General features: G+C 37.8%; 1 protein-coding gene across 1 annotated transcript in view; it reads right to left on the reverse strand.

Moving 5' to 3' along the window:
* Window positions 1–249: 249 nt before the first annotated feature.
* LOC107717548 (F-BAR domain only protein 1-like) overlaps window positions 250–27,435 on the reverse strand; it is a 67,988-nt gene continuing 40,802 nt past the window's right edge. Inside the window, 26 exon segments of the mRNA XM_016524327.1 lie at window positions 250–2,137; window positions 3,212–3,379; window positions 4,531–4,595; window positions 4,707–4,903; window positions 6,266–6,398; window positions 6,485–6,640; window positions 6,737–6,848; window positions 7,278–7,392; window positions 8,187–8,293; window positions 9,830–10,084; window positions 10,087–10,776; window positions 11,114–11,232; window positions 12,146–12,197; window positions 12,965–13,021; window positions 13,143–13,167; window positions 13,824–14,008; window positions 15,104–15,164; window positions 16,136–16,160; window positions 16,509–16,626; window positions 16,838–16,934; window positions 17,086–17,184; window positions 18,597–18,701; window positions 19,846–19,998; window positions 20,207–20,348; window positions 21,001–21,075; window positions 24,040–24,131. Of these exon segments, the coding sequence (XP_016379813.1) occupies window positions 2,109–2,137; window positions 3,212–3,379; window positions 4,531–4,595; window positions 4,707–4,903; window positions 6,266–6,398; window positions 6,485–6,640; window positions 6,737–6,848; window positions 7,278–7,392; window positions 8,187–8,293; window positions 9,830–10,084; window positions 10,087–10,776; window positions 11,114–11,232; window positions 12,146–12,197; window positions 12,965–13,021; window positions 13,143–13,167; window positions 13,824–14,008; window positions 15,104–15,164; window positions 16,136–16,160; window positions 16,509–16,626; window positions 16,838–16,934; window positions 17,086–17,184; window positions 18,597–18,701; window positions 19,846–19,998; window positions 20,207–20,348; window positions 21,001–21,075; window positions 24,040–24,131 (3,432 nt within the window). The 3' untranslated portion in view covers window positions 250–2,108.

The following is a 27,435-nucleotide window of genomic DNA, read 5'->3' on the forward strand; positions in this document are numbered from 1 at the left end:
CCAGCGACGGAGACATGTCGAGCATGAGCGAGCCGGCGGTGAAGAGCGAGCGAATCGAGATCAGTCCCTCCCTGCAGGAGATCTAAGAGCAGGACCACCTCAAACGGCTGCCGGTGGCCAAGAGAACACTTATCTGTGAGGTTATTCTGTATCTTGAGGGTACGTAGGTCTGTTTCGGGTCAGTGTGTCTCCCTCCAGCCTTTAGGTTTTCTGCGACTGTGAAACAAGAACGTGCTGGTTTTGTGATGTTTTTTTTTCATGTGCCATAGTCTTCTTTCAGTGCCTTAGATGAGAAAAGAAACACTAGAGCAGAACTGTCTCTCTTTCTCTTTGATTTTCTCTCGTTCTGTCGTTCCCTCGGCCGTGCCTCTAACCACAGAATGAATGTATCGTCTCAGAACCTCAGATGTCTAAAGCACCTTTTAAAGATGGTCACATTTTAGACTTTCTGCCTCGGCCGTTTCCTCAGGCGTAGATGCAACCTGCTGGCCCCAAAGCTGCCCGCTCGTCGACCCCAACCTGCTGCACATGCAAAGCCGTTTTGTAGATAAACCCCGGCCATATGAGATGCCTAGTCTATACCTCAACAGTTTTTAGTTCTAACGAATGAATGTCTGACTTTTATTACGTTTTATAAAAATCACTATAAGAGATTATTCGCCTGGGTTTGTTGCCCTGAAAGCGGCCCGTTCTCGTCCGAAAGCTTCGGGATGTACATACACCTACTGTATTGAAGGAGATTGCTCCGTTTTAGATGAACCCATCAAAACTGGTTTGTGAAACTTTTTGGTCTAGTTTTGTAGTTACTTGACGAGTTCTTAGTTGTTTGCAGTGGTTAAAAAGAGCTTAGTTGACTTGATATATTGAACGTACCTGTGTGTGAGCGTGCGTCTGTACACAAGGCCTTCTAAAGTAACTGGAAGTGAGTGTGCACTCAACAGGTTATGTGAATAGTTCTTGTCGTTTTTATTCAAAACGAACATACAAGCTTTTTTTTATTTTTAAAGAACGCTTAAAAGAACTCCCTTTACATATTTAAGTAGATATTGTGTAAATGTTAATGCAAAAAATGTAAAAGCGACATTTTCTAGAAGAAGTAGAAAACCCAAAATAGACACGTTTAGTAACAGAATATGCAGCTTCTTACAGATCCGCCTCATCACCTGGTGCTGTACACGCTTGTAATGGAAACGATGTGCTGACATAAAGCTGGAAATTCTTTCGTTTTCAGGATCCGGTTGTAATTGTTTTTGACGATGTTGTGCTGAAGCCGGTCGGGATCTTTACTGGTGCCTGGTAGCGGCCCGTAATGGGTCCCTACATGTCCCTCTCTGCTATTTACAAAGATAAACTTCATTTCTGCTAGCTTTGTGTTTGTTCTGAGAAGTGATTGGCGGATGTGTTCTCACTGTGGTTGGTTGTGACTTTAACGCCTGTCATGGTTCTTTGCCTGTTGTGTGCTTTTGGGAAGGGAATTTGCTCATCAATTTTTTTTAAGGCTGTTTTAAAGCTTCTTGCTATGGATTATTTTTATGGAGGTAAATGCAATTCTTCTCACTACTATATCGATACCTTATTTTTGTGTCTTTAAAAAAATTCTTTATTTAACCTCAACCGCTTAGTTCGACTGTATTTTGTACTGGTAAAAAGTGTAATAAATTTGTGTAAACCACTTGCTTGTTGTGTAATGACTGACACAAATAGACTCCTTTTCCATATTAAACCTTTCTTGAATACTCCACATACATACATTCTGTAAATATCAGAACTTTATATCCATTATATATCTTCATACTTACTCCTTCACGGATTTGCACTAAAAATGAGAAGAAATGTACATCCAGTTCTTCAAACTTGAAATAAACGTGTGGCTTGCGCACTGAACAAACAATTCTATACAAATAAAAGTAGAGGCTGGTTGTGGTCCCTAATTCCAGGGCATACTTGTCCTAGAGCAATGCATCATGGGTATTAGCGATTTCTCACACTGTATTTACAATATGATCTCTCCTCTTCAGGCCTGTAGCATGTGGACAGTTCCAGCAGCCCAGGGGGGTTCAAAAGTGCAAACGTTGTGCCTCTGGTAGTGAAGCAGTCACCATCACTGCTCACAAAGAACATGCAGCCATGTATTTTCCTGTAAAATAATACAGATGAACATTAGTGCTATGTGTGGCATCATGCTGTTATTATATCTGTCTTGCGTTACTATTTCAAGAAAACACAGCAAAAATGGGTCAGTTTTAAAATATCTAAACGTCATAACATTAATATCAAACTCATTTGTTAAGAGTTGTTTTCATAGATTAAAAAGCAAATATCATACCTTTAGCCAAGTTTTATATAGCATAAATTTATTTAGATATATTTTTATAGGTTTTTTTTTTTTATATAGAAAAGCAGTGATGGTCATGACTAGAAAACAATTTTATTACTTGAAATAAAATAAATGTTAACTAAAATAATAAACGTATTCATTATACACACACACACACTTCAGCTAGAAACATTTTCATTTTCATTTAGTTTAACTTGATGTACTAGAATACCTAAAACTGAAATAAAAATAAATACCATTTAGACACAAACTACAAAAAATTACTTTCAAATTAAAATGAAAACTGAAAAAGTACAAATAAAAACCGATTGAAAATAAAAACGAATAGTATCTCAATGATACTAAATTGACACAATTAGGTTAATGTCAAGCTGAACAGTCGTATTTCAAAAATAGATCAATTTTATCAGAAACATATAATCCTCTTCCTGCTGATTTTTTTTGCAATTTACACTTGAATGGCTAAATATTTACATTTATGCATTTTACAGATGCTTTTATTCAAAGTGACACTGCATTCAAAACATATTTTATAAGTTCATGCATTCACTGGGACATGAAACGTACCGTTTGAGGTACGGGGAAAAAAACATGTTCTGTACGTACGTTATGCCATAAAATACATTTTAGAAAAGCTTAGCTTGTTGTGCTACGGTGGCACTAACATGGACAAATAAAATAACAAACTTCAAACTGCAGGAGGGAGCGAAACCATATCTTTACTAGGATATCATAGAAACTTTTTTTGAATTAGACTAGAAAGCAACCATCTACAGAACATCCTAGCAACCACCTGACAACAAGATATGCGACTGAAGAAACACTTCTGAAATGAGCTGCTTATGAGGGACAAAAAGTAGGTCTGGCCCCCACCTGTGGCAAACCTCTTCTTCACCAGCGACATGCGGTAGCGGCTGGCCACCAGCTCCACGTCCAGGCCTGAGAGAGACGCCCCCGATCCCACAAACTGCACAGCCAGGCTCGGGGGAGGACCGCGGGGCACCTCCAGGCACTGCCAACTGGCGCACAGCGTGCCAGACCCTGAGACCCAGAAACACACACACACACACACACACATTCACAGAGTCAGCATCAGCTCCTGGGTTCACGTCACATATGTGCAAGAGCCTTTTGCAATAAAAGAGCATCTTAGAATATCCTAATGGTGGCCATATTTTAATAAATATGTTGCTTCCAAAATGTTCACAGCACTCTCATGATGCGCTGTCTGATCATATGTATTCATACGTTTGTTTCTTGGCCTCTAGCTCTGAGCAGCCTCCCTTCCGCCCACTTCCGCTGAAAGTGTCAGAACAGTGATCTAAACTCAGATGTACCAACGCTAAACTATATATAGTGCACTGCTTTTTTTTTTTTTTTCAAGAAAATCAATACTCGTTAGATATTTTTTTAGTTCCTCCATTTTATATCACTGTTGTTTGAAAAGTTCTAAAATGAAACTTCTAAACTGAAAATTCTGTCATTATTTACTCACATCATTTCCAGCCCATATGCTTTTTTGGTGGAACTCTAAAGAATCCCTATTTTTTAAATCATGAAACAAATCGAATCCGTATGATCCGTATGATGCAATTAAATCAAATAAGGCACAGGTTAGACTTTATGGAAAAAGAACCAAAGGTGTTTGTTGTTATATTTGGCATTAATTGTTTGTCTTGGGAGTGAGGATCAATTTAACTTTTAATTTAGGTCCTTTAAATTTAGGTCTCTTTAGGACAATCAAGGTTGTTATTGCCTAAATAAAACGATATAAAAAATCAACTATTAAAATAAAGCTGAAATAAATCAAATAATATAAATATGAGATGAAAAAAAAAATGATGTACTAAAATTACTAAAACTAAAAGAAACATAAAAAAACAAAGACTAATAAAAATGACAAGCAGATAAAATTCTATCAATATTAATAAATACTATATTAGTATATACACAATAATAATACATAATAACACTGCTTAGTATACAGTGCATAAGCTGTACAGAGCACGTTTTTGTTGTTAGCTTGGCTGAATGACATGAAAATTCTTACGAATTCTCCTTTTGTGGAATAAATAATGCTCTTAATATTTGGAATGACATGAGGGTGGGGGAAAAAAATTCCCTTTAAACATGAATCATGAATAAGCAATAAAAAAGAAAGGTGAGGATGAACAGGTGGTGGCAGCACTGACCTTTGCTGTGATTTGTTGGAGAGAGGTTGGACAATTTCCATAGGAGTCGTCTTTCCTCTGTGTTCCTAAATAAAACAGGTTCTCTTCATCTATCAGCTCTTACATCACATATTCACTTCATTTTCTTCCCAGTACTGTATTATTAATGTAAGTGATTCACACACACTGCTTCTCACCAGGAAGCGGGCGGCTGGCACTGCAGGTCGGTGGCGGTGTGATCGAGGGGCAGCAGCGCTTGTACGGAGGTCAGCTGGGTGGCGGGGGCGGTTGCGGGACAGCAGTGGTAATCCAGAGACACACGGGTCACTGTTCCACTGCGCTGACACTCGGCCGACAGCAGGAGGGGCGCACGACCCGGATCCTGAGAGGACGCCTAGGACAGAGTTCATTCAAATGCTCAGATTCACATTTTCTAAGATGTCATCCGTAAAAGGAATATTCTGAGTCCAATGCAAGTTAAGCCCAGTCAACAGAAAAGAATAAGAAAATATCATTTAGACTTCATTTAGTCCAATTTCTTTCCAGGGCACAAATAATGGAAGAAATTAGGGCCAATTTAGGGAGGATTTAAAAGCAGAAATGTGAATCTTATAATTTTATACAAGCATGCACAGTGTTTATACCATTTTATACAATGTTAAAAATTTTATACAAGCACTTCTACACTTTAGGGTTGGTAAGATTGTTAATGTTTTTGAGGTTGAAGTCTCTTATGCTCACCAAGGCTGCATTTATTTGATCAAAATTCAGTAAAAATGACAATATTGTGAGTTTTAACTTTTTTTTAAACAATGTAAGTCTTTGTCACTTAAGATCAATTTAATATGGAAGCCCGTTTCCGCCACTGAATAAAAAATAAAACAAGGTAATTGCGACTTTTATCTCACAATTCTGACTTTTTTTTCTCAGAATTACAAGTTCATATCTTGCAATTCTGACTTTATAACACGCAATTGCAAGTTATAAAGTCAGAATTGCGAGATATAAAGTCGCAACTGAGTTTATATCTCGCAATTCTGACTTTCTTTTTTTCTCACAATTGCGAGTTCATATCTCGCAATTATGACTTTATTTCTCAGAATTGCGAGTTATAAAGTCAGAATTGTGAGATATAAACTCGCAATTCTGAGAAAAAATGTCAGAATTGCGAGTTTATATCTCTATTCTGACTTTATAACTCGCAATTTTGACTTTATAACTCGCAATTGCGAGTTTATTTCACACAATTCTGAGAAAAAAAGTCAGAATTGTGAGATAGAAAGTCGCAATTACCTTGTTTTATTTTTTATTTAGTGGCGGAAACGGGCTTCCATAATTTAATGCATCCTTGCTGAATAAAAGTATTAATTGCTGAAAAGAAGAAGAAAAAAATCTTAGTAAACCCAAACTTTGGAACAATAGTTTACACTAATTCTTCAGTTACTTCAACCTTATTTGAGCTGTAAAGCTGTTTAAATAATCATTTTTATAGTCATTTAGGGTTTATGGTGTTATAGCAAAAAAAATGATTGACTAAAACTTTGCAAAGAAATGGTATGCGAGCACTACTAAAACAATATTTAACATTTACAGATTGCCCTCAATCACAGTAACCAAGGTTTTTGCTTTTTTTTTTTTCAGGGCCAAGGAGTGAAAATGAATTTTGGTGGCATGTTTTATTCCATGTTGTACTGAACATGTATATAAGTCATGTCATATTGTAATTCAAGCACTCATTAGGTTTGTGTTGACTGACCTGGTATTTCAGAAGAGCCACATTGTAATAGGAGGCCTGCGGGTTGAGCTCTGCCTCTCTCTGCAGGTGGAGTGTCAAGGCCGGCATGTTGAACCAGAAATCCTTGGTGTCCGGGTCACTCTGTGACGGGTCGCTGCAGGTACAAAGACCAAAGATGCTGTCCATAGAGCTTGTATTGAGCCCAGTCCAGGTCAGGTTTAGTGTTCAAGAGCATCATACCTGTAGAGTAACTTCTGGTTGGGTAAGAAGTGGTCCACTCGAGAGATGTTCACCAATCTGAAGCTTAATACTGGTGCGTTGGGGTTGGCGGTGAAAATGCGAATGATGCCAGCAGGAAAAGACATAGTGAGGTCGCCGGTGATCTTAACCAGACAGCTGAAACACAGACACGCAGTGAATCACTTTAAGTTGGAGCTACAGTGTGATAAAAGGCTTTGTCCTCCAGATGGGGTGAAAGAAGCTCAGACGGACCGGTTGTGTTCTCCTCCTTTGAAGTAGGCGTTGATGTACTCTGTGATGGCTGCGGCTACAGGCCAAGACTCCTGAGTGCTCAGAGAAATGGGACTGGGCCCTCGAGACAAACCTGCAGGATCACAATTCAACATTATGATTAGAAATGGCCAAAAACATTTCAAAAACTATTTTCCTAAAACTGCTAATTAAGACAAAAACTTGTGACGTATTACACTTCAAAACTTCATTTGCCGCTGTCAGTTCTGGGATTTTGTGGAACGTGGATAAATAAATGAATCAGCAATTGAATACCACATAGGGCTTGGGAGATGCTTCCTCTATATTAGATCCATGCCTGTGGGCTATTGGACAAAATCAGTCATGGCAAAATAGTGTTGAGGACATTTCCTGACTGTCCCCTCCGTAAATGTGCTTATGTCTACATTGGATTAGCATAATAAAATTACAGCAAAGCTCCTCGGGCTGTATCTCAGCGTAATTTATGATTAAGTTCTGTGATAATGTGGGTGGTTAGGGAAATAGGAGTGTCTCGGGTCACCTCGGGCTGGGCTGGGACCGCGGTTCTGCGCCCCCCATTCGCTGGGGCTGGAGGAGGATGAGGAGGTGAGGGGGGGACTGGGTTCAGGCAGAGGAGACGAGCACAGGGACCTAGACTGAGACACAACACAGAAAAAGGGCCAAAATCTAATTTTTTTGATTTACGGTACTTTCTGCAGTGTGCTACAGTGTAGAATGCTATACTAAAATGAAATTATAATTTATACAGTACAACATTCTTAATATAAACATTTACAATATTTTATCTTCTTTTTTTTTTTTGAATTTATATATATTTTTATAATTATTATACATGCAGTTTTATTTCCTCATATTAATTGGAAGACAAAATATATATTTTGAATTTTAATTTAAAAAAAAAATTTGAACAGTAAAAAGCATGATTATTAAATAAAATAAAGTAAAATACAATAAAAAAAAAAAAATTTAAAAAAAACTTATGGTGAAAAAAAATGAAGACCGGACATTTCACTGGAAATTATACACTTCCCCTTATTCCCTTACTTCCCCCATACATTTTAAACTAATACAACATTGATGTTGGAACTCTCTATTTTGAATTTATGTTCTCCTTTCTACTGTGTGTGGATGGAAAACTTGTGTTTTGGGGCTGAACAAATTGCCAGAGGCCTGTTTCTATGTACTGTGATATTATTTGTTACCTTACAGTATAAAGCAAATAAAAGCTTGATGTGGAATCTCAATAGTGGTGTTAATTTAGAGCTGAAGTCAAGGGAGCAATCTGAAGGACCACATGAAAGAAAGCGCATCTCATAAAACAAGAGATGAATGAAGGAGGCTGCAGCAGAGGGATTTGTTTATAAGGTTTTAAAGAAGCTTAAGTGTGCTGGTTGGATAGTTGGTGTAATAAGGTCTGTGGAGCATTTACCCGCTCACAGCCACTGAGTCTGCCTGAGGAGCGCTTGGACCGAACCGACCGAGGGGGAGCCAGTGCCAGACGCTCAGAGCTGTCCTGCCTGAAACCATGCTGGGAGACTGAGAGAAAGAGAGAGAGAGAAAGACAAGAGGGAAGATAAAGAACCCAAATATGATAGTTCTGTCATAATTTCTTCACCCTCATGTTATTCCAAACACAACTGACTTTTTTTCCATGGAACAAAACAATCTGAAGAATATCTTGGCCACGTTTTTCAATATAATAAATGTAAAAGAGCACCATAAAAGTGGCCTATATGCTATTTTTAAGTCTTCAGAAAATTCACTGAAAATCTTGACATTTGCCTATCCATGCGAAAGGTAGAAATGTCTGATTCATAATTACTTGTATTTCTGAGTTGGAAACAAATAATTAAATTGCTCTGAAGGATTCATTCATGCATCAAATGGATTTTGCTAATGGATACATTTTGTGTGTGTGGTTCAAGTCTATGTTATGGGGACAAAATGTCCCCACAAAGATGACAATATCCAAAATCCTTGTCCTTGTGGGGACATTTTTGGTCCCCATGAGGAAGCAAGCTTATAAATCAAATAGAATTAAGTTTTTTGAAAATCTAAAAATTCAGAAAGTTTCCTGCGAGGGGTAGGTTTTAGATGTAGGGTTAGGGTAAGGGGATAGAAAATACAGTTTGTACAGTATAAAAACGATTATGTCTTATGTCCCCATAAAACATGGAAACCAAACTCGTGTGTGTGTGTGTGTGTGTGTGTGTGGATTTTGAGTTAACATTGTTGAAACAAATTCACTTCCACTGCAAAGTTTGGGGTCAGTAAGATTTTTTTAAAGGATTTAATACTAAATAAATAAGCAATTTATTACTGATTTATTGTGGTTTCTGCAAAAATACTAAGCAGCACAACTGTTTCTTGAACACCAAATCAGAACGATTTCTGAAGGATCATGTGACACTGAAGACTGGAGTAATGTATGCTGAAAACTCAGCTTTGCCATCAGAGGAATAAAATACATTTTGAAATATATTTAAAAAATGAATTCATTGTAATAACATTTCACAATATTATGTTTTTTTTTACTGTATTTTGAATCAAATACAGTAAATGCAGCCTGGGTGAGCACAGGAGACATCTTTGTAAAACATTTAAAGATCTTACCAAACTTTTGAGCTGTAGTGTATGTTTATGTTTTCTGTCATCATTAAACTGTATTACACCGTGGATCCAAAAAACAATTAGACACTTTTGGGCAAATAAAAAATATCAAATTATGTGGCATCTCCAATCAAACACTGCGGAAAACATTTGCTCAATATTTTGCAATGACCTAGGTGTGCTAGCAGAGCAACCACAGTGTATAGCTCATCATATTAACTACGACTATGTTTCTCTAATGACTGACAACCTGAAAATGTTTCATCTCTATTCGGAGTAAAATATTTAAGCTTCTTTTTGAAAAATGTTTCGCTTGAAAGATGTGCTTGTGCTGCATTTTTTATAATAAATGGCTTTTTTTAAGTAAGGGGTAATTGTGTCTACATGTTTTGATGCCATTGTATATTGGCATTATATTGTCCACTAAACACCATATTAGTCATACATTAGTCCATATAATACCTGGTTGTGTGTTAACATCCAGGAAGTTCTGGTCCTTGTCTGTAGAGAAGCAGAGGTCCTCCTGTGGCCCAGAATGCCGTGTGAGCGGCGGTCCGTTCCTACGAGGCTCGTCATTAAAAGATCTCTGTTTTCTGGTGGACTCCTGTTTGACAGTGTTATTTGTAGTGCCCTCACTGAAAGGGTTATGCACCGAGTTCCAGTGCACCAGCTCTTTCTTCGGCTGAGAACTGGGGGCGGGGTTAGGACTGGGCGTCGCCTATTACTACTGGCTCTGCCTTCCGCCAGCGACGATTGGTGCGTTGGACTACCGATCATAGTAATAGCGAATGGATCATCTGGGGACTCTGGAGGTGGGACGCTACGTTCTCTCTTTCGGTCTCGGTCTTTGCGAGAGGAGGATGGGGGAGGGAGGGTTTTAGTGTCATTCAGAGAGATGGAAAAGGGATCGGTGCGGCCTTCCATGCCCCTGCCGTCCCTGGTGGGCCGAGGGGGAGGCGGGGCCCAGGCATCAGGTGGAGGCAGGTTGTCTTTGGGGGCGGAGCATTCGAAAGCATCCAGGAAGGGGTCTTCTGGAGGAATGTGTTTACAGCTCCACACAGAGGGCTCCAGTTCTGAAGATGCCAGGTTGTGGGAGAAGGCCGGGAAGCTGAAGGTGGTGGGCTCGACGTCGGTTGGGGCACATGGAGAACGTAGATTGGAAGGCCAGGCATTTGTGGCGCCGTCCTGCGGAAGAGGAGATCGACCGGGGGAGGGGTCGCGAAACGCAGCGAGGAAGGGGTCAGACGATCGGCTCAAGTTTACAGAGTCTTTAGATTGAGATTGAGTGGATGGCCAGGCTGCCCAACCGGTGGGCTCTGGGGAAGCCCCAAGGGGCTGATGGGAAGGGGAATCCAGTCCGGAATCCTCCACATTCTCAGGAGAGGATGAATCAGAAGAGAATGCTGCATCTGTCAAACATAAAGAAAAGTCTATTACTGATCAGAACAGAAACTTCTTTAAAAAAGCAACAGTTTTGATGAGGAAAAGGCTGACTGCAGAAACATAATTCACAATCCACTTTGCTCCATAATTCAATAATTCCTGCTTTAACGCCTACACAAGCAGTTCTGACAAAGCGAGTCAATTAATTCTTAGAATATGGTAATGCACACTTTGGCACACATTAGGCTAGTTTAAAGCTTTTAATTCTCCGTTTTCTAAAACGCTCTAAGAGGATAGCTTGTCCAGTCGATTCTCATCTCTCACGGTAATGTGGTCGGGGGTGGTGTGCTGCTGGAGATTTACATTCAGACGCAGCAAAGGCGTTCTGGAGCTGCTCTCTGCCAGCAAAGCTGTGGGACTTAAAGGTCGACTCCAGAGGAGGTCCAAACAAAGCGTCCGAACCGGATGCTGTGGAGATCAGCCTGCAGAGATGAGAGGAGGAAAACTGAATGGGTGAAGAAGTGAACGTAGGAGAAACTGAGGACATTAAAATGCAGAATTAATAACTGAAATAAAAGAAACAATATTTATATTATTTAAATTCAAACTAGTGTTCAAAAAGTTTGTGGTCTGTAAGATTTTCTTTACAGAAAATTAATACTTTTATTGAGCAAGGAAGCATTGGATCACAGTTTCCACAAATGCATTAATACATTAATTAGCAAACGTTTTCAACACTGTTGCTAATAATAAACAATGTTTCTTGAGCACTAAATCAGCATATTTGAAAGATTTCTGAAGAATCATGTGACACTGAAGCCTAGAATAATAGCTGCTGAAATTTCAGCTTTGCTATTATGTGAATATTTTAAAATATACTGAAATATAAAATAGTTATTTTAAATTGCAGTGGTATTTCACAATATTACTGTTTTACTGTACATTTGATCAAATAAATGCAGCTTTGGTGAGCATAAGAATCTACTTTTAAAAACATCAAAAATATTACAGACTGCAAACTTTTAAGCGGTAGTGTTTATAATCTAAATAACCTAATAAAGATGACTGTATATCTAAATAACATAAATAACCTTTAAAATATTCTAATCTGTATACTTTAAATAATCTAATAAAATATTGTTTAATTGAAATAATTTGTAAAAGTATTCAATTCAATTAAAATATTAATTGATTAAATTTAGAATTTGTATTTATTTATTAAACTGCATTTTTGTTCAGTTTGTCTTAACAACATGTATACTTCTGGCTCAACCAATGGTGTGAGGGGGTGTTTGGGGTGAGACCAACATTCAGCATTTGGCATTTATGCATTTAGTGCCAAAAAATTAAACACTTCACCTTTAAATCTGCATTTTTGGAAAAATCTCTCTGTACCTGCTGTGATCTGGGCTGGACGTGGATCTGCGCAGACCCTCCTGTTCTCCATCTGTAGAACAACAAAACATTACCCTACTGTGCAATATAACAATATCATACAATAACAAAGTAAGGGGTCATTTAGCAGATGTTTTATCCAATTATAGGGATTCTCCATGAAGAAACATTATGTTAAATGCCTTTCTCATGGCCACAATTGTGATAGTTCATGATTTGGTAACCAGCCTAGATCTGCGACCATTATACCACACCCATAATACATAACGCATAGCATATAATAGCACAGTATAATATTACTGAATTAAAAAAATCTCACAAAATTATTCAAACCATGTACTAACAAAATAGTACCATTAATCTATGTGACAAATGTCTGCAATTAAGCAATTTGAGTAATAGTGAGCCTGGGAGGAAGACAGCCTAAAACCATTTTCTTCAAACCACTTACACACACCAAATGGTTTCCACTTTTGCTATTTTTGTCAAAACCCACGATACAAAAGTAGAGCTCATTCTGAGACTGTAATTACAGCAATTCAGCTGACCTGAGATCAGGCTGTCAGTATAAGGCAATAATGACAGCGCAGTTATGACACTGATCCCAGGTCAGCTGGACGGCAGATTGCTGTGATTAAGGTGTCAGATGCAGCTTGTGGGATAATGGCATCTATTAATGTGGACAGAGGAGGAGGTGGGACATTGTGTGTGTAACTGTGGCCATTTGAGATGGCTTGTTGAAATTAGTTGCAGGAACAATGCACGAGAACTGAAAAGTTACAGAAGTAGAGAAGTGGACGTCTGCAGAGTGTGACCGACCTCTCTGGGGAACACTTTCCCCTTCCCCTTCAGATCGACCTGCTGAACTGGAGTTTCCTGTAATGGAGAAATGGGACACATGAAAAATATTCACACTAACATAATACATAAGTAACATAACATAATATACATAATACAATATAGTCTGAGATAAAGAGGGAAATACAAGTTAACTTACTCGAGAGCTGCTTCTTTACTGACACCTACAGAATGGGATGAATGAAAGGAAGAGTCATAAAAAATACAATTGAATCAATGTTTTGCACCATATTTTTAACGACACCTTTAATATGAGAGAGTATATTGCAAAAATGCACACATTTTTTAGGTTTTGCAGTATCTTCTTTATTTTTCTAACCAACCAATATAACAGCAGTCATGGACTTTATTCTCTTGCCATTGAGTAATCGCTTTGTTTTAATGTACTGTTTATGTGTGGATTTTCTGAATAAACTAGACATAGATACACTAGACAAAAAACACAATTTTTCAAAGATTTGATTACACTAAAAACCGAAGCCTTTGGCAAATACAGTCATTTGTTTTTGCTCAAGAGCGCATTTAGCAGTCTGGTACCTTGCAAACATGACTTTGTTTACAGACAAACTAGTAAAATCCTGGCTCACGGAAGTTGCAACCAATCAGATTAGGGCTGTTTAGTTAGTCTGTTTATTTGTTTAGTTCATCTGTTTATTCATTCATTCTGAAACTAAAATGTCAAATAATGGGAGAATAGCGAGACAATGCGAGTATTATTTGACTAGTCTTGTGATCTCAGCATGTAGAATAAAACAGATTTATATATAGTTGCATCAGTCTCATTTTAGCTATTAAAGATTAAACACCCCCCACATCTTACCGCTCTGTTAGGGGGCAGGGTCAACGCCCCCACCGTGGCCTTCAGCTCCAGTTCATTGGCTGCTGAGTTGCTACGGTTACTGCTGGCAACCGGTCGGATCTTGATGTGAAACTTCTTGGGCTCATCATCATCGAAATCCGAGTCGCTGGAGTAAAAATTTCCCTCCTTCTCCTCAGCAGCACAACGTAGAGAGCAATGCAGTTAAGGAGCAAATCCAGACACGATGCAGGATACGTATGTATTCGCACACAGGTACAAAGAAAACCCACACGGACACACATAGACATGAGTGCAAACACTCACACAAACACAGCTGTTCTGAACAGTCTACAAACTGTGATGAGGTGCAAAAATAACCATCCTATGTGGGAAGGCTACTGAGTTTCATATCCTTAAACACCCTTCATGATGAACTTAAATTCTCAGGAACCTAAGAATGACAACAGATCTTCATCACAGGGTATTTGGGGAGAAATTGTTATTGGAAAGTAGACGGCATATCCATCACTGTCCATTATCAAACAATAGAAGTGTCTCTATTTGACATCCTGCCTTATCAAACCACACTTCCTGACAATAACTTCCTTTATATCTGTATGAGATACTTTTGATGGTGTGAAGACAGTATTGCAGAAAATAATAAGAAGAAGCAAACAAAGGCGGCAAATAAATCCCTCTCCTCTCCCTCTGTTTTAGACCATGTGGATGATCTACGAGAGTAAAAACAAGTTTTGGCAAAATCGTTTGTTGTAGTGCTGAGGATATACTTCTCAATCCTCAAATATCTACAGTAGGGTTCAAAAGCCTGAGGCCAAGTTGAAAATCAACCTGAAAATAAACGTTAGGATTTCAGAAAGCTTTAGAATTTTGAATCGTTTAAAATAAAATCTTATGACATAAATGAAAAATCTTCAAGATTCTATTCCTAGGTCATTAATCAAATAAGCAGACTAGTGACTTTTGTACAGAAGTTTTGTACAAGATGCTATTTTGATGATTGTCAAATCATGCTGGATCATATGATTATCAGGTTTTACACAAACTTGTGGAGGGAATGAAGCTTGAGTCCAGCTGTCATCACAGCAAAAGAGAGTCAAACCGAATTCCAAGACATTTTGAAATTCATATCAATTTCATGTTAAACTGTTATGCTGATAATATAACTGTATTAAAATGAATTGAAGCTAGCAATCTCAGACTGTATGTACATACACAGTTCTGCACACACACACTGTATACTCTCACTGAATGCACTCCTGACAGCTTATTCTGAAGGATATCATTCTGGTTGACATCTGCCCGTATCACAAAGCCTTCGTCGTCCACTTCGAGTGGCGAGTTCTACACATAAGCACAAGCTCACAATAAGAAACAACATTTAAAGGCACAGGACATCAGAAAAGAGTGCCGATGTTTTAGAGAGTTAGTAGCGGCCTGAAGCCTGTAACACGTGTGTGTTTCTGAAGGATTTTGGCAGTCAGTGGGCTATCAGACATTCATTAAACACCCTGAGTATTGCCAAGGTTAAATATAGCTTAATGAGGTATCCAGACCTTGCCAAACACGTTACTCTCTCTTGCATAGCGTATACACACAGAAGTCTGTGTAGAAAGAGTCTGCCTTCTGTGTACAGTATGTTTCTGTTTACTTCTGGAGGAGAGTTTACTTAGCTATTTTTAAGGACAAATTTGTCCTCAGAAGTTTACAAAAACCTCTCCAAAACAAGTATACAGAACGATGTTACTGGTTCTGGAACTGGTTCTTTTGAGTGGATCAAATAAGTTCAGCATAATCAGTGCAGTTCGATTCAACAACAAACAAATATAAGCCAGTTCTGTTGATGAATCATTCCAAAGACTCCCAGGTTTAGGAGTTACAGGTTTGAATCAGTCTAATGAATCCATCACTGAATCAGAGCATTTAATCAACATCTGACTCACTCATCGAATCGCAAATTAGCATTACTTTTAGTGATGTCCATATTAAAATTAAATGAAATTGTTCATATGAAAAATGCAATTAACATTTTTGGAATAAATTATATTCCAATAAATAAAATATAAGTACATCTCTGGCTTCGAGATGTTCTCACTTGTATAGGGTCTATGGTCTACGAACATATCTGTGTTAGTAAACTAACAACTGGTTTGAGATAAGATGGTCTAAAAAGAGTCACAGAAGTTTAATCAAGAACAGCTGATGATACAAGACCAGTAACCGCACACACACACGCACATAATCACCTGTTCTCTGTGTAAAATCAATTCAGCAAAGTGAGAGTGTGTGTGCGTGTGCGTGTTATGGGAACTCACAAGTGCATCTGCCACAGCTGAATCCCTAGAGGACAAAAACAGAAGAGGTATGAAAATCCATACAGTATATAAGAAGAATTGGTCATTTTGATTGACCTCCTGATCTAGAACATTAAAGGGATAGTTCACCCAAAAATGAAAATTCTGTCATTAATTACTCAACCTCATGTCGTTCCAAACCTTGTGTTGCTGTCTATGCAGGGTCAGAAAGCTCTCCAATTTCATCAAAAATATCTTCATTTGTGTTCCGAAGATGAACCAAACTCTTACAGGTTTGGAACATCATGAGGGTGAGTAATTAATGACAGAATTTTCATTTTAGGGTGAACTATCCCTTTAAATGTGTTGTGTTTCATATGATTGCATGACTCACGTTGAATCTGGTTCCTTGTCTTTCTTTCCCAGTCCAGGGATCCTGAAGGCTTTAGCACGACTCTTTTTACTGTTCTCAGATACTAGTGGGGACAGGTATTCCTCGAACCCTACTGGACCTTATCCACACAAACACACACACACACACAGACACACAAACAGTAGTTTAAGGAAGGTTCGGAGATGTGCGGTACCATTTGAAAGCACAATATGACAAATTATAAAACCTTGTATTTTGCAGAAGAATGATTTTCAATGCATTGCTATCCAATAAAACAGAAATGCAATTTCTGGGGAAATCAGAAAGTGTTATATCTTTCTGTGACTCACCGGGTCTCTCCTTTCCTGTTCCCTTCTGCTCTGTAAACTTCTGAATGAGGTTCTCAATGCCAATGTTCTCCACGTTCTGCTTGAATTCCTCATGGACCTGAAGGAGACAGAACAAAGATTTTTTTATCAAGCACAGCTAATCGAGACCACATTGGGGTACAGGGGTAATTCGTCTGAACAGTTTTCAGCACAATTACAGGATGCAAACAGAATATAGGAGTAGGTAAAATCTCCGGAGTGAGCCGTACCTGCCCAACCTGTACGTGTGTGTCTTCAATGGAGTGTGAATACGCTTTGATCAGTAGTTTCATCTGACGTAAATGAGCCTCCTCAATGTCCTGAAATTTCTGCAGATGTAGAAGGACAAATGTAAAGAGAAGCTACTGACCAATAGTGAACCGATAGACCGATAGTTTAAAAGTTTGGTGTCGGTAAGACTTTTAAAATGTTTTTCTCTTATTCTCACCAAGGCTGCATTTATTCACCAGATATTTTGATAACAATGTAAAAATCTTTATTTTTTTCCTCAATTTTATGCATTATTGATTAATAAAAGTATCATCTTCTCAAACTTCTGAACAGTAGTGTATATTGTGAATATTTACAATATGGTATGGCCTCAACCTTCTTATTGCTTTAGGGTTAGAAAAACAGATATGATATATCTTTTAAAGTCAGTTAAGTTGTAAAACACAAGTTTATGTTATAAAATAATTAGAATACTTCACTGCCTACTTTTAGTCATTATCACCAGGTATTAATGAAAGCATTTTTAAGCAAAATTAAGCCAAAAATCTATATTGGCAAAAATCAATATTTGACCTTTTATGAGCTACATTTTTTTACATTTTGTAATTTTTAGGATTGTTTAGATAATCCTATTTGGAATTATTAACAACAGAAATTGAAAAAAATTAGGGCTATTCCACTGAATACATGTGGGAAAAATACATGTGCAAAATATGGATATTTTCTGACATTGATGACAATTCAAGAGATGGAGCTGAAAAGCATTTTATTAGACTGCACACGCATATTTGCAACTTTTATTTGGGATCTTAGTAAATCAAGACCTGATATTTGAACTTTTGCAGAACTTTTTCTATAGTATTAAGCCTCAAATGTCAACTAAACATCGGATTGGTTTCTTCTTTAAATTATAAAAAAGTAAAAATATGAATGGTATTATAATGTTATACTAAAACTAATATTAAAATAATGGGAAAAACCCTTAAGATAACATGTAGAAAGAAAAAAACGCATCTTAAGCATGCAGAATAACATAAGTGGACTTTGAACGATTACATAATTGTGGCATCCATAATTGTAATCGCGATTAGAAATTCGATTAATTGTGCAGCCCTAGTGGTCAGCCTCTATAATTTAAAGATAATTGTTGATGCCCTAATTGAGGGATATCACGACTCAGTTGGTCTCAGAGTGATGTCAGGACTCTTACATTTGACTGATTCATCCTTTCTTTGCTCTCAAATGATTCATACTTGCAGGTCGACACCAGGCAGAAATAGACTGTAGGTATGTAATCATTTTGTCAAACAGACTGCTTTAATGGCCCTTGTAGCCATGGTAACTTTAAACTGCTTCATTAAGCTCATTGTAATACTGTAAAATTTGCTCTGAAGGTCTAGATTATGAGAACAAGTGAACTAATCCCCTTTTTAAAAATGTTTCACATATGTGACTATGGTCTGCGCTTATGCCCTTAGCAGGGCTGGAAAAAACCCTGAAAATCACCAACCTGTGCTGATTCACTCATTTTCTGTTCAAAGTCTCTTCCAGCACGGTTAAACTTCTCAATAGACCCTGCAAAAGACTCAGCTGCCTTCTTAGATTTCAGCTCAGCCTGAGAAAAGAGAAAGAGACAGATGTATATATGAAGGAAAGTCAGAAATTAATTATTTTTATTTTTTTTAAGATCATAAAAACAGAACGAAGGCTACCAGCTTAAAAGTTTAGTTCAAACAAAAATGAAAATGCTGCCCTCATGTCAATCTAATCTAGTATGACTTTCTTCTTTCTTTCTGAAAAAACATTGGCCTGTGTCTATAGGGGCTTTCGCACTGAGTAGTTCTAGGAACTAGCCATAATGGTGGTTCCTAGAGAACCAATTTCCCCCTCGTGCCATTTTTCTGGTTGCATTCGCACCGGCGGCAGGAACTCAGAAGCGGCTGACACCAAAGTCTTTATTCAAGGCATTTACAAACATCAACAATTGTTGAATAGAGCACACCGTGATCGGAGCTGTTTTTGTTGTGTGTCGTCATTTTCGTGATAACGGAGATGGAATGTAAACGCACAATTTGCGCGATTGAAAGAACATGAAAATCTGACTAAATCTCCTGTGACAACTTGCAGTGTTACATATCATCGAGGCTGAGCAAAGAACACAACACTGCAGACAACTGGTAAATACTGTTATCGCTGTTTTTCATGGCTTTTTAAAAATGCCAGGTAGTGGTGTTTCGTATGCGTTTGGCCGATCAGCGTAAACTTACGTCAGATCATATTTTGATGTAGGAGCTAAATTAGTTTGCCCAAACAGAGTTCCTAGAACTAAATACGTTCCTAGTTCCTGCGCTGCGAACACACCAAAAAGTGGGTACTTCCGCCAGAGTTCTAGGAACTATGAAAAGTTTCCTCTGGTGCGAAAGCACCTATTGGTGCGGTTAAGAGAAAAGTAGTCATGGCTGCTTCGTTAACAAACTGTTCTTATGAATCCGTTTTAATGAATCAGCTGGCATGGTTCACAACTCTGGTTCCCAAGTCCAACTGGTCATTTTATCTGTGAATAACCTGAATTTTGTCTCTTTGTCACGCAAAACTATCATGATTTGGAATGTAGCCACAAATTGCATAGACTACTTTCATGTTACTTCTATTGTGCTTCTGTGTCCTTTTTGAGGTTTACAATGACATGAGGGTGTGCAAATGATGACAGAATTGAAATTTTCGGACTTTAATGTCTTCTCTCTCAAACACACAAACACCTTTTCCAGCTCTTTCTGAGGCACTCCTTCTTTGCGCAGTCTCTCCAACTCTGTACACTTGCTGTGATAGCCTTCTCTGGCCTTCTGCAGGTGGCCGTTCTGCACCTGAAGAGACTGCACTGACTCCAGAGTCCCGATCACTTCCTCTTTTGTCTACATAAGACACAGCAGATTTAAATACACAACAGATATTAAGCACAAATTTAGAACCTAATGCGCTTGTTCTGAAGTACTGCAGGGGATCGGAAACTGTGGTGTACGCTTAATGAAAAACAAAATAGCAATGCACAATTATGGGTACAAAAGCCAGTTATCAGAGAAATAGGCAGAAATTCAATCAGGCTAAAAGCCCTTTATTTACCTTGCGGTGAATTTTGACCTGCTCCTCACTGTACTTGTTGATGTCACGAATGAGGTCGTTCATCTTCTTCATGAGCTCCAGGTGGCAGAGGGCCAGTTTGTCCGAGGACACGCGAAACACGTCCCACATGGGGGCGAACGTGCTGGGGGGAAAAGCAGGTGGTTAGATGCTGATGTATGGAAGTGCGTAAGCCACTCTGATTTCTTACAGCACAGCAGTATTAGAAAAACAACAGGCTTCCTTGCCTTTGTAAGTCTACTTCTCCTAACTCCCAAGGACACCCCAAAACAAAGTTTGTAGGAAAAAAATAAAGTTATGTTTCTGTTAGCTTTGTGTTTGTGCTCTTAATTCGTTATTAAATTTGGCTCTATGCCCACTTTGCATCACTGCAAAGTCTGTTTTTACAGTGTTAAAGCACTGTGTGATTGTTTTGTGACAACTAGCGCATGCTTGTGCAGACAGGAAGTGAGGTGAAGAGAGCAGAGGAAAGAGCTAACCATAGCTACGACTTTTCGACCAATTGCACACAACCGCACGTACTCGCACACACAAAAATACACACATACAATCTTCTTGAATATCCCTGCTGATAAGTATCTATAAGTCAGCAGCAGACCAAATTTAGCAAGAGAAAACCTTTTTATGTTTTGTTCTTCTCCAGATGGCAAAATCAGATGCCAGTAGTGATTTTCAACACAATAACTTTAAGTCCAATATTTTTACCTACTCTGGTCAACCAAGCCTGTAAAATGTCAAAATCCTAATCTCATAATAACAGGAATAATGTCACTCACCCGAGAGGGCTTCCATTGCTAGCCATCTTAGCGAGCTTGCTCATGGATTTTGAGTAAGTCTCCTCAATAGCTGCCCTTCAATGCAAAGACAAACACACACACACACACACACACACACGCACAGATTGTCAGTAGGTAATGGATTCGCGTATAAACACAAAAGCAAATATACTTTCACATTAAAGTGATTTAGCACCAACATTAATGCCTCAAAGGTCACAAACAGTTCTTCAATGCAAGTTGCAAAGCGTTTATATTCATAATGGTGCACACACTACATTTGAGAAGAAAAAAATGTATGTGAGGTAGAACGCTTACAAAAAATTAAGCAAAGTCTATACCCAAATGTCATAGTTATTACAGTTTTTCTTTTTTTCAATAAGAGTGTGGTAACTTAATATTAGCCATGAGTAAATAATAATAAATTATTATCTTAGATTGTTTGAAACTATTGAATGGTTTTGAATATGGTACGTATTTGTAAGTGACCTACAAAAAAAGCAACCATCAGCCATCAGGACAAAAACTCCCCAAAAAGAGTGAGAAAACACAGTAGTTTTCCATAGGGTCATGGCCAAAGCTGAAAACACCAAATATTTCTTATCAACCACTATGTGATCTGCTTCTCTGATAAGCCTAGCTTTTTTGCTCTGACTTCAGAACATGAGTCTGCTCATGGGAAAAAGGATGTTGTCATTATCATCCCACTGCGCCTAGCTATATTGTTGGCCTTATCTCTTAGAAAACATCTTATTTGATTCTTATGATAGAAATTTTGCTTTCTGTTGGGACAGCACAATGGAAAGTCAAGTCAAATTCTTCAAGGAGCACAGCCACTTTGAGGCACAATGTCCTGAGTGGATGCAAAATGGCCTTTGAAAATTGATTTATGTAATTTATTGCACAAGCTATGCTATTATCAGGGACATATTTTTCTCTCTCAATTTCTCAGCACTCTCCTCCAGGGCTTTCCTGGACGGATTTCTAACATAAAAAAAAATACAATTTAATCCTCCAGTCCATGACAGAGGGTGCCTGCATCCAGCTCCATTATAACGAATAGAAGAAACTATGAAAGTTGGCAGGAGGCTTGGCGGAGCTGTAAGTAGTCTCCATTCTCTCTGTAGAATGAGAGAGTTGTTTTGGAGTTCTCATTTTAATTATTGCAATTAGCTCCAACTCAAATGTCTACTACAGACCAAAGGAATGCTCACACATCCCACATATGCTGTCAGTGGAACGAAATGAAGATCAAGCTTTCTTCATCTGTTTTATACGCTGCATGTTCAGCATTTTCTGACTGCTGAGCTGCCTTGCATTTGTAGACGTGTGCATGAGTGGACAGCGAGCACTTTGTTGACTGCTTTGCTGCTCTCAGATTCGTGTGTCTTGACACTTCAGTGCTGTGTGCTGAAAGACAGAACTGTGGTGTGAAGAAAAGAACCAAAGAGCAAAAAAAAAATCTGAGCAAAAACGATATGCCATACGACAAGAATCAATGGTCACACTATTTTAAGGTTCAATTCTCGTTATTAACAAACCATTAACTATGACTTTTGCCTCAATAAACTACTAATTTACTGCTTATTAATAGTAAGGTATTTGTTAAGTTTAGTTATACATTATATTAGTTAGACATATATTATGTCATGCAGAATATGTGCTTTATAAGTACTAATAAACAGCTAATATGTTATTAATAGGCATGCTAATAAGCAACTAGTTAATAGTTAGAATTGGTCCTTATACTAAAGTCTTACCGAATCAATGATATCAGTTAAGATATAACATTACATTATACTATGTTATGTTGCGTTTGTACTGTAATGTAATATATGATAGAATGTAATAAGATCAAATAAGACAAAACATTGCAATAGTGACATTGCGACAACGTAACGTAACATAACGCAATGTAACATTACATAACATTATACGATAAGATGTAAGACAAAGCATTACACTAACCATATAATATACCATAGCGAAATGTAATGTAACAATAAATAATATGATAAAACAAAACATCACAATGAGGCAATGTAGCATAATGTAATGTAATATTTTACGATAAAATATAAGACAAAACATTACACTAACAACGTAACATACTGTAGGAAAATAAATGTAACATCATATAGTAAGATTAAATAAGACAAACCGCAATATAGTATAATGTAACATACGTACCTTAATATAATATTTTCAGATAAGACATAACATTATTTCTGTCAGGACCACTATCGTCAAAGATGATTGACAATTAGCATAGTTTGGATTGGCGGTATGGTTCTGTTCTGGGCAAGAACTCCCTGTGCATCCATGCAGCCTAGCATGGATGAGAGCAGGGAGAGCAGCGATAACCCCCCCAGGGTAAACAGAACAGAACCAACATCAATGTATTGCAGATATCGTTAAAGTTCAATAATTTTATGTACACATTTTAGAATTAGTCTGATTCAAAGGAGAACCAGAAGGCTGAATCCCGACTGACAGAGGAGGAGTTGGGGATGGAGGAGGGTAATTAGCTATTGAGCAATGCGAAAACTGCTGATAATACTGAGGGACCTTATATATGAATGCTTAGATAGGTGTCGTATTCCTATAGGTAGATGGGGATCAGCTGAGAGTCAGCTGATGCGAGCTTGACTAACGTGATCTGCCAGAACTAACGCTACGCTTGATAGTAACGACAAAGTATGGTATGTCATGTAACATTAAACGATAATATGAAATAAGATCAAATAAGACAATAATCAATGTAACAGTGTTATATAACATTCTAAGATAACAAAGAACTTAACATTACAGTAACAAGGAACAGTATAATGCAGCATAATGTTTTTGAAACATTACCATAACACAAACATTCCAACTTTAATTTCACTTTAAAACACGACTGCTGCTGGTGAGTTAGAAACACAAGAAGTGAGGAGTAGAAAAGGAGTAGAAAACAAATTTCACATCACATTCCTGACAGTACCAGTTACACCGTCTCACCCCATCACCATGACGACTCCTCCCAAAACAACACCTCACCTCTCGCGCACGAACTCAGCCAACTCTTTGGCGGCGAGCTGTCCATGCTTCATGTTGTGGTAGAGAACGTCAAAACCTGCATTCTTCTCTCCCTGTGAACAAACAAAAACACCACCATAAGGTACATTCCTGCAGTGTGTGTAAAAATGAAACATCGTCAGAAACAAATAAGTGTTAAGAAAAAAATAGCAAGAGGAACTTGGAAGATTGGACTGTCGACTGTGGGCCGTTGACTACAGCAGGCACAAAATACAGTATGTGCCTGTACAGAATGCCAGCATTTGTAAACAAACATCATCTTCGAAACATATAAGAGATTTTAAAGTCAGAGGGAACTACAAAAAATAAAAAGTAAATAAGTCTAATTTCTCAAGTTATGCTGTGAGCTTTCATGAAACTGATTGAGGTCCAAAACTGGTTCAAACATACAAACTTACTCTAACATCACTGGCTTCCCTTCTCCTTAAAAATGTCTCAAAATCACAGTGCAGTGTGGTATAGTGAAAAGACAACAATAAAAGAATCGCACAGCAGTGTGTGCAAGACATGCCACGTAAGCAAGGAGCACAACACACAGATTTCCTTCAAAGGCCAAGGCCCAGTAGGGAGATCCTCAGATGATAACCTTTGGAACAAAGCAACAGCACATCCTGCGGTCAAAGTTAGCAAGTATAAAAATAGCCCCCTTTCTTTGAGCAAACAGAAAAATGTCAACAAACGAGAGACAGAAAGAGATGACAGAACCAGGGCAGTCGCTGGCCATAAATACCTCCACACCATAGAAAGAACTTCCCAGGTAAAAGAAAAATAGACAAAATTCCTACTATCCAAGGATAAAAACGGGAAGAGCCAAAACATACTACAAAACAAAAGCTGCTTTACTGAAAATGTCACAAATATTGATGACAAGTATATTACTGAAGAAGACAAGTGATGTTCATTTGTGCAGTTTAGCACTCTCCTAAATACTTTTCACTTCGGTCTAAATCGAATCTTTTTAGATGCATGTCACTGAGAAAGTGAACACTTGTGAGCTACAAGTCAACAGCTAGTTATTTATGAAAGTAGAAAATGAATTAGAATTTTGTACATTTGAATTTTAGATGTGACATTTAACAAAGGTGGCATATTTTATACATTTGTGTTTTTAAACAGCAGATTTTATGATGTTCTGAGGAGAAATTAGCTGTAAATATTCAGATTACAAAAAACTGCAGCTCCAAATTTTTATATGAAGAAACTGCAAACTCCAAATTCAAGATTCTAAAATACAAAATTCAGATCATACATAAACTACAAAAAACTGCAGCTTAAATTTTTTATATGAAGAAATTGTGAACTCCAAATTCAAGATTCTAAAATACAAAATTTAGATCATATATAAAATACAAAAAACTCCAGCTTCAATTTTTTAATATGAAGAAATTGTGAACTCCAAATTTAAGATTCTAATATACAAAATTCAGATAATTCATAAAATACAAAAAAAACCCTGCAGCTTCAAGTTTTTATATGAAGAAATTCCAAACTCCATATTGAAGAATCTAAAATACAAAATTCAGGTCATACATAAAAGTAGGTCAAAGGTCAAGCTTTAGTGTTCCACAGGGGAAAGTAGAGGTTATCAGAATAGATTTTGGCCAGTGACAGAGCTGCTACAATGATGTGGTGAAGTACCAAAAAACAACTGAACCAAATCAAGCAATTAAATAGTTTGAAAATTTGCATCAAATGTCGCAATGTCGTGAATGGTTTGGTTAAAAATCCCTATGAAGAAAATAAATGTAAAAATCAATCAGCTGAAAAAGTGGGTTCACTCCTGCATTTTATGAAGTTCTTGTGGCACTGTAGTCAGATTCAGACTAGGGTTTCAGTTACCCATGGACCCTTCTGGTGTTCAATTTCAGTCTTTTATTTGTACATGATCACATAAATTAGCTGTTTAAAGAACTGAGGTTCCAAAATAACAAAACCAGTTGCAACCAACATGTAATTTTAATCTTAAACCAAAATGAAAACAACAGCTGATGTTTGTTGTGTGGCCAGTATGCTTGTTGAAACCTGACCCCTTTGGAAAGCTGATCTCCTATGATTCTCTCTGCTCTGACCACACAGCACAGGTAGAACAGCACCCCTTTTAAAGTGCTCTCTCTCCTCCCTGCCCCGTTCTCTCACTTCCCTCTCTTTTTTTATATGCATGTGATGGTAAACAAGTATCTGGCAAGTAAATTGACAGTCTTTTCCCCCGACACTTCAGTCAGAATTCTGTGCTGAAAGCAAATGGAATGATAGGCCATCTGCTGACACCCAGAGTATTACTGTTCTTTCATAGCTTCATTCCCTGAAGTTAATTTGCAAAGTATACAGCCGTATCTGCCATTCACCTTATCTAACGCGATGCTGCCACAGAGGACGCTTTGTGTTTGAAGAGAGCATGACAGACAGGGAGCGTGAAACAGAACAGCTGCAGTGACATTAAACAGGGCTGCAGGTGTTGAAAGAGAAACTCCAATCCTCTCCGTATTAATGTGTCTCCTACCAAGATAGCGGTTGCTACAGTGACAGGGTTCCCCTGGTAACTGTGAGAGAGTGGGAGACACATGACGGCTCATTCCATAAGGTGACAGGCATACGCGTGTTTCGGGGCTGAAGTACTCCTTTTGTTAAAAACAAGACCCAGTGCTTTTAAAAATTTTTAGTTTGATCTCTCCTCACAGGAAGTGGCACTTGTGAAGGGTGAAAAGCTAGTCTATATACACACAGATGGACATCTTTGGTCACTGTGTTTTGTCCTGTATAGTTTTTTCAGCATCTCAGCAATAGTGGTCAACCGATATTGTTTTTTTGACCAGTCGATGCCGATATCTTGGAAAGCAGGGTGGTCGATGACAGATATAAAGCCGATATAATTTTATTTATTTTAATTAATATTTAAGAAATTTGAAATCGTTTAAAAATGGATTAAAAATAAATTTGTTAAATAAACATACTTATACTTTAGATGACAAAGTATTTTTCACAAATAAATAAATATTTAATAAAAATATAATTAAAAAGGAAGTAAGCACTGTAACCAACAGGGCACTCAGTATTCTGGGAAGTTTGTGTGCATTGGGAATCATATTTTTTCAAATAAAGCCAAAATAACACTCATTTTACATACAGAACACAGTGAAAATGACATGAATTTGGCAGTGGGCAAATGCATAAAGCGCAGCATAATTTAAAATCATGAGTTTAAAGTTTGTCATCTCGCATCTCCAGTGAAGCTGAACTCTCCTCCTGTCCGCATTCAATTCACACGGACCGACCGTCACGCAGAGAACACGCGATCATGCAGGTCACATGCACACTTCACAAGATCTCACAACTGGATTCGAATAAGTTTGCAAGGTT

Source organism: Sinocyclocheilus rhinocerous, unplaced genomic scaffold (assembly GCF_001515625.1).
Source record: "Sinocyclocheilus rhinocerous isolate Xijiao unplaced genomic scaffold, SAMN03320098_v1.1 scaffold813, whole genome shotgun sequence".
NCBI lineage: Eukaryota > Metazoa > Chordata > Actinopteri > Cypriniformes > Cyprinidae > Sinocyclocheilus > Sinocyclocheilus rhinocerous.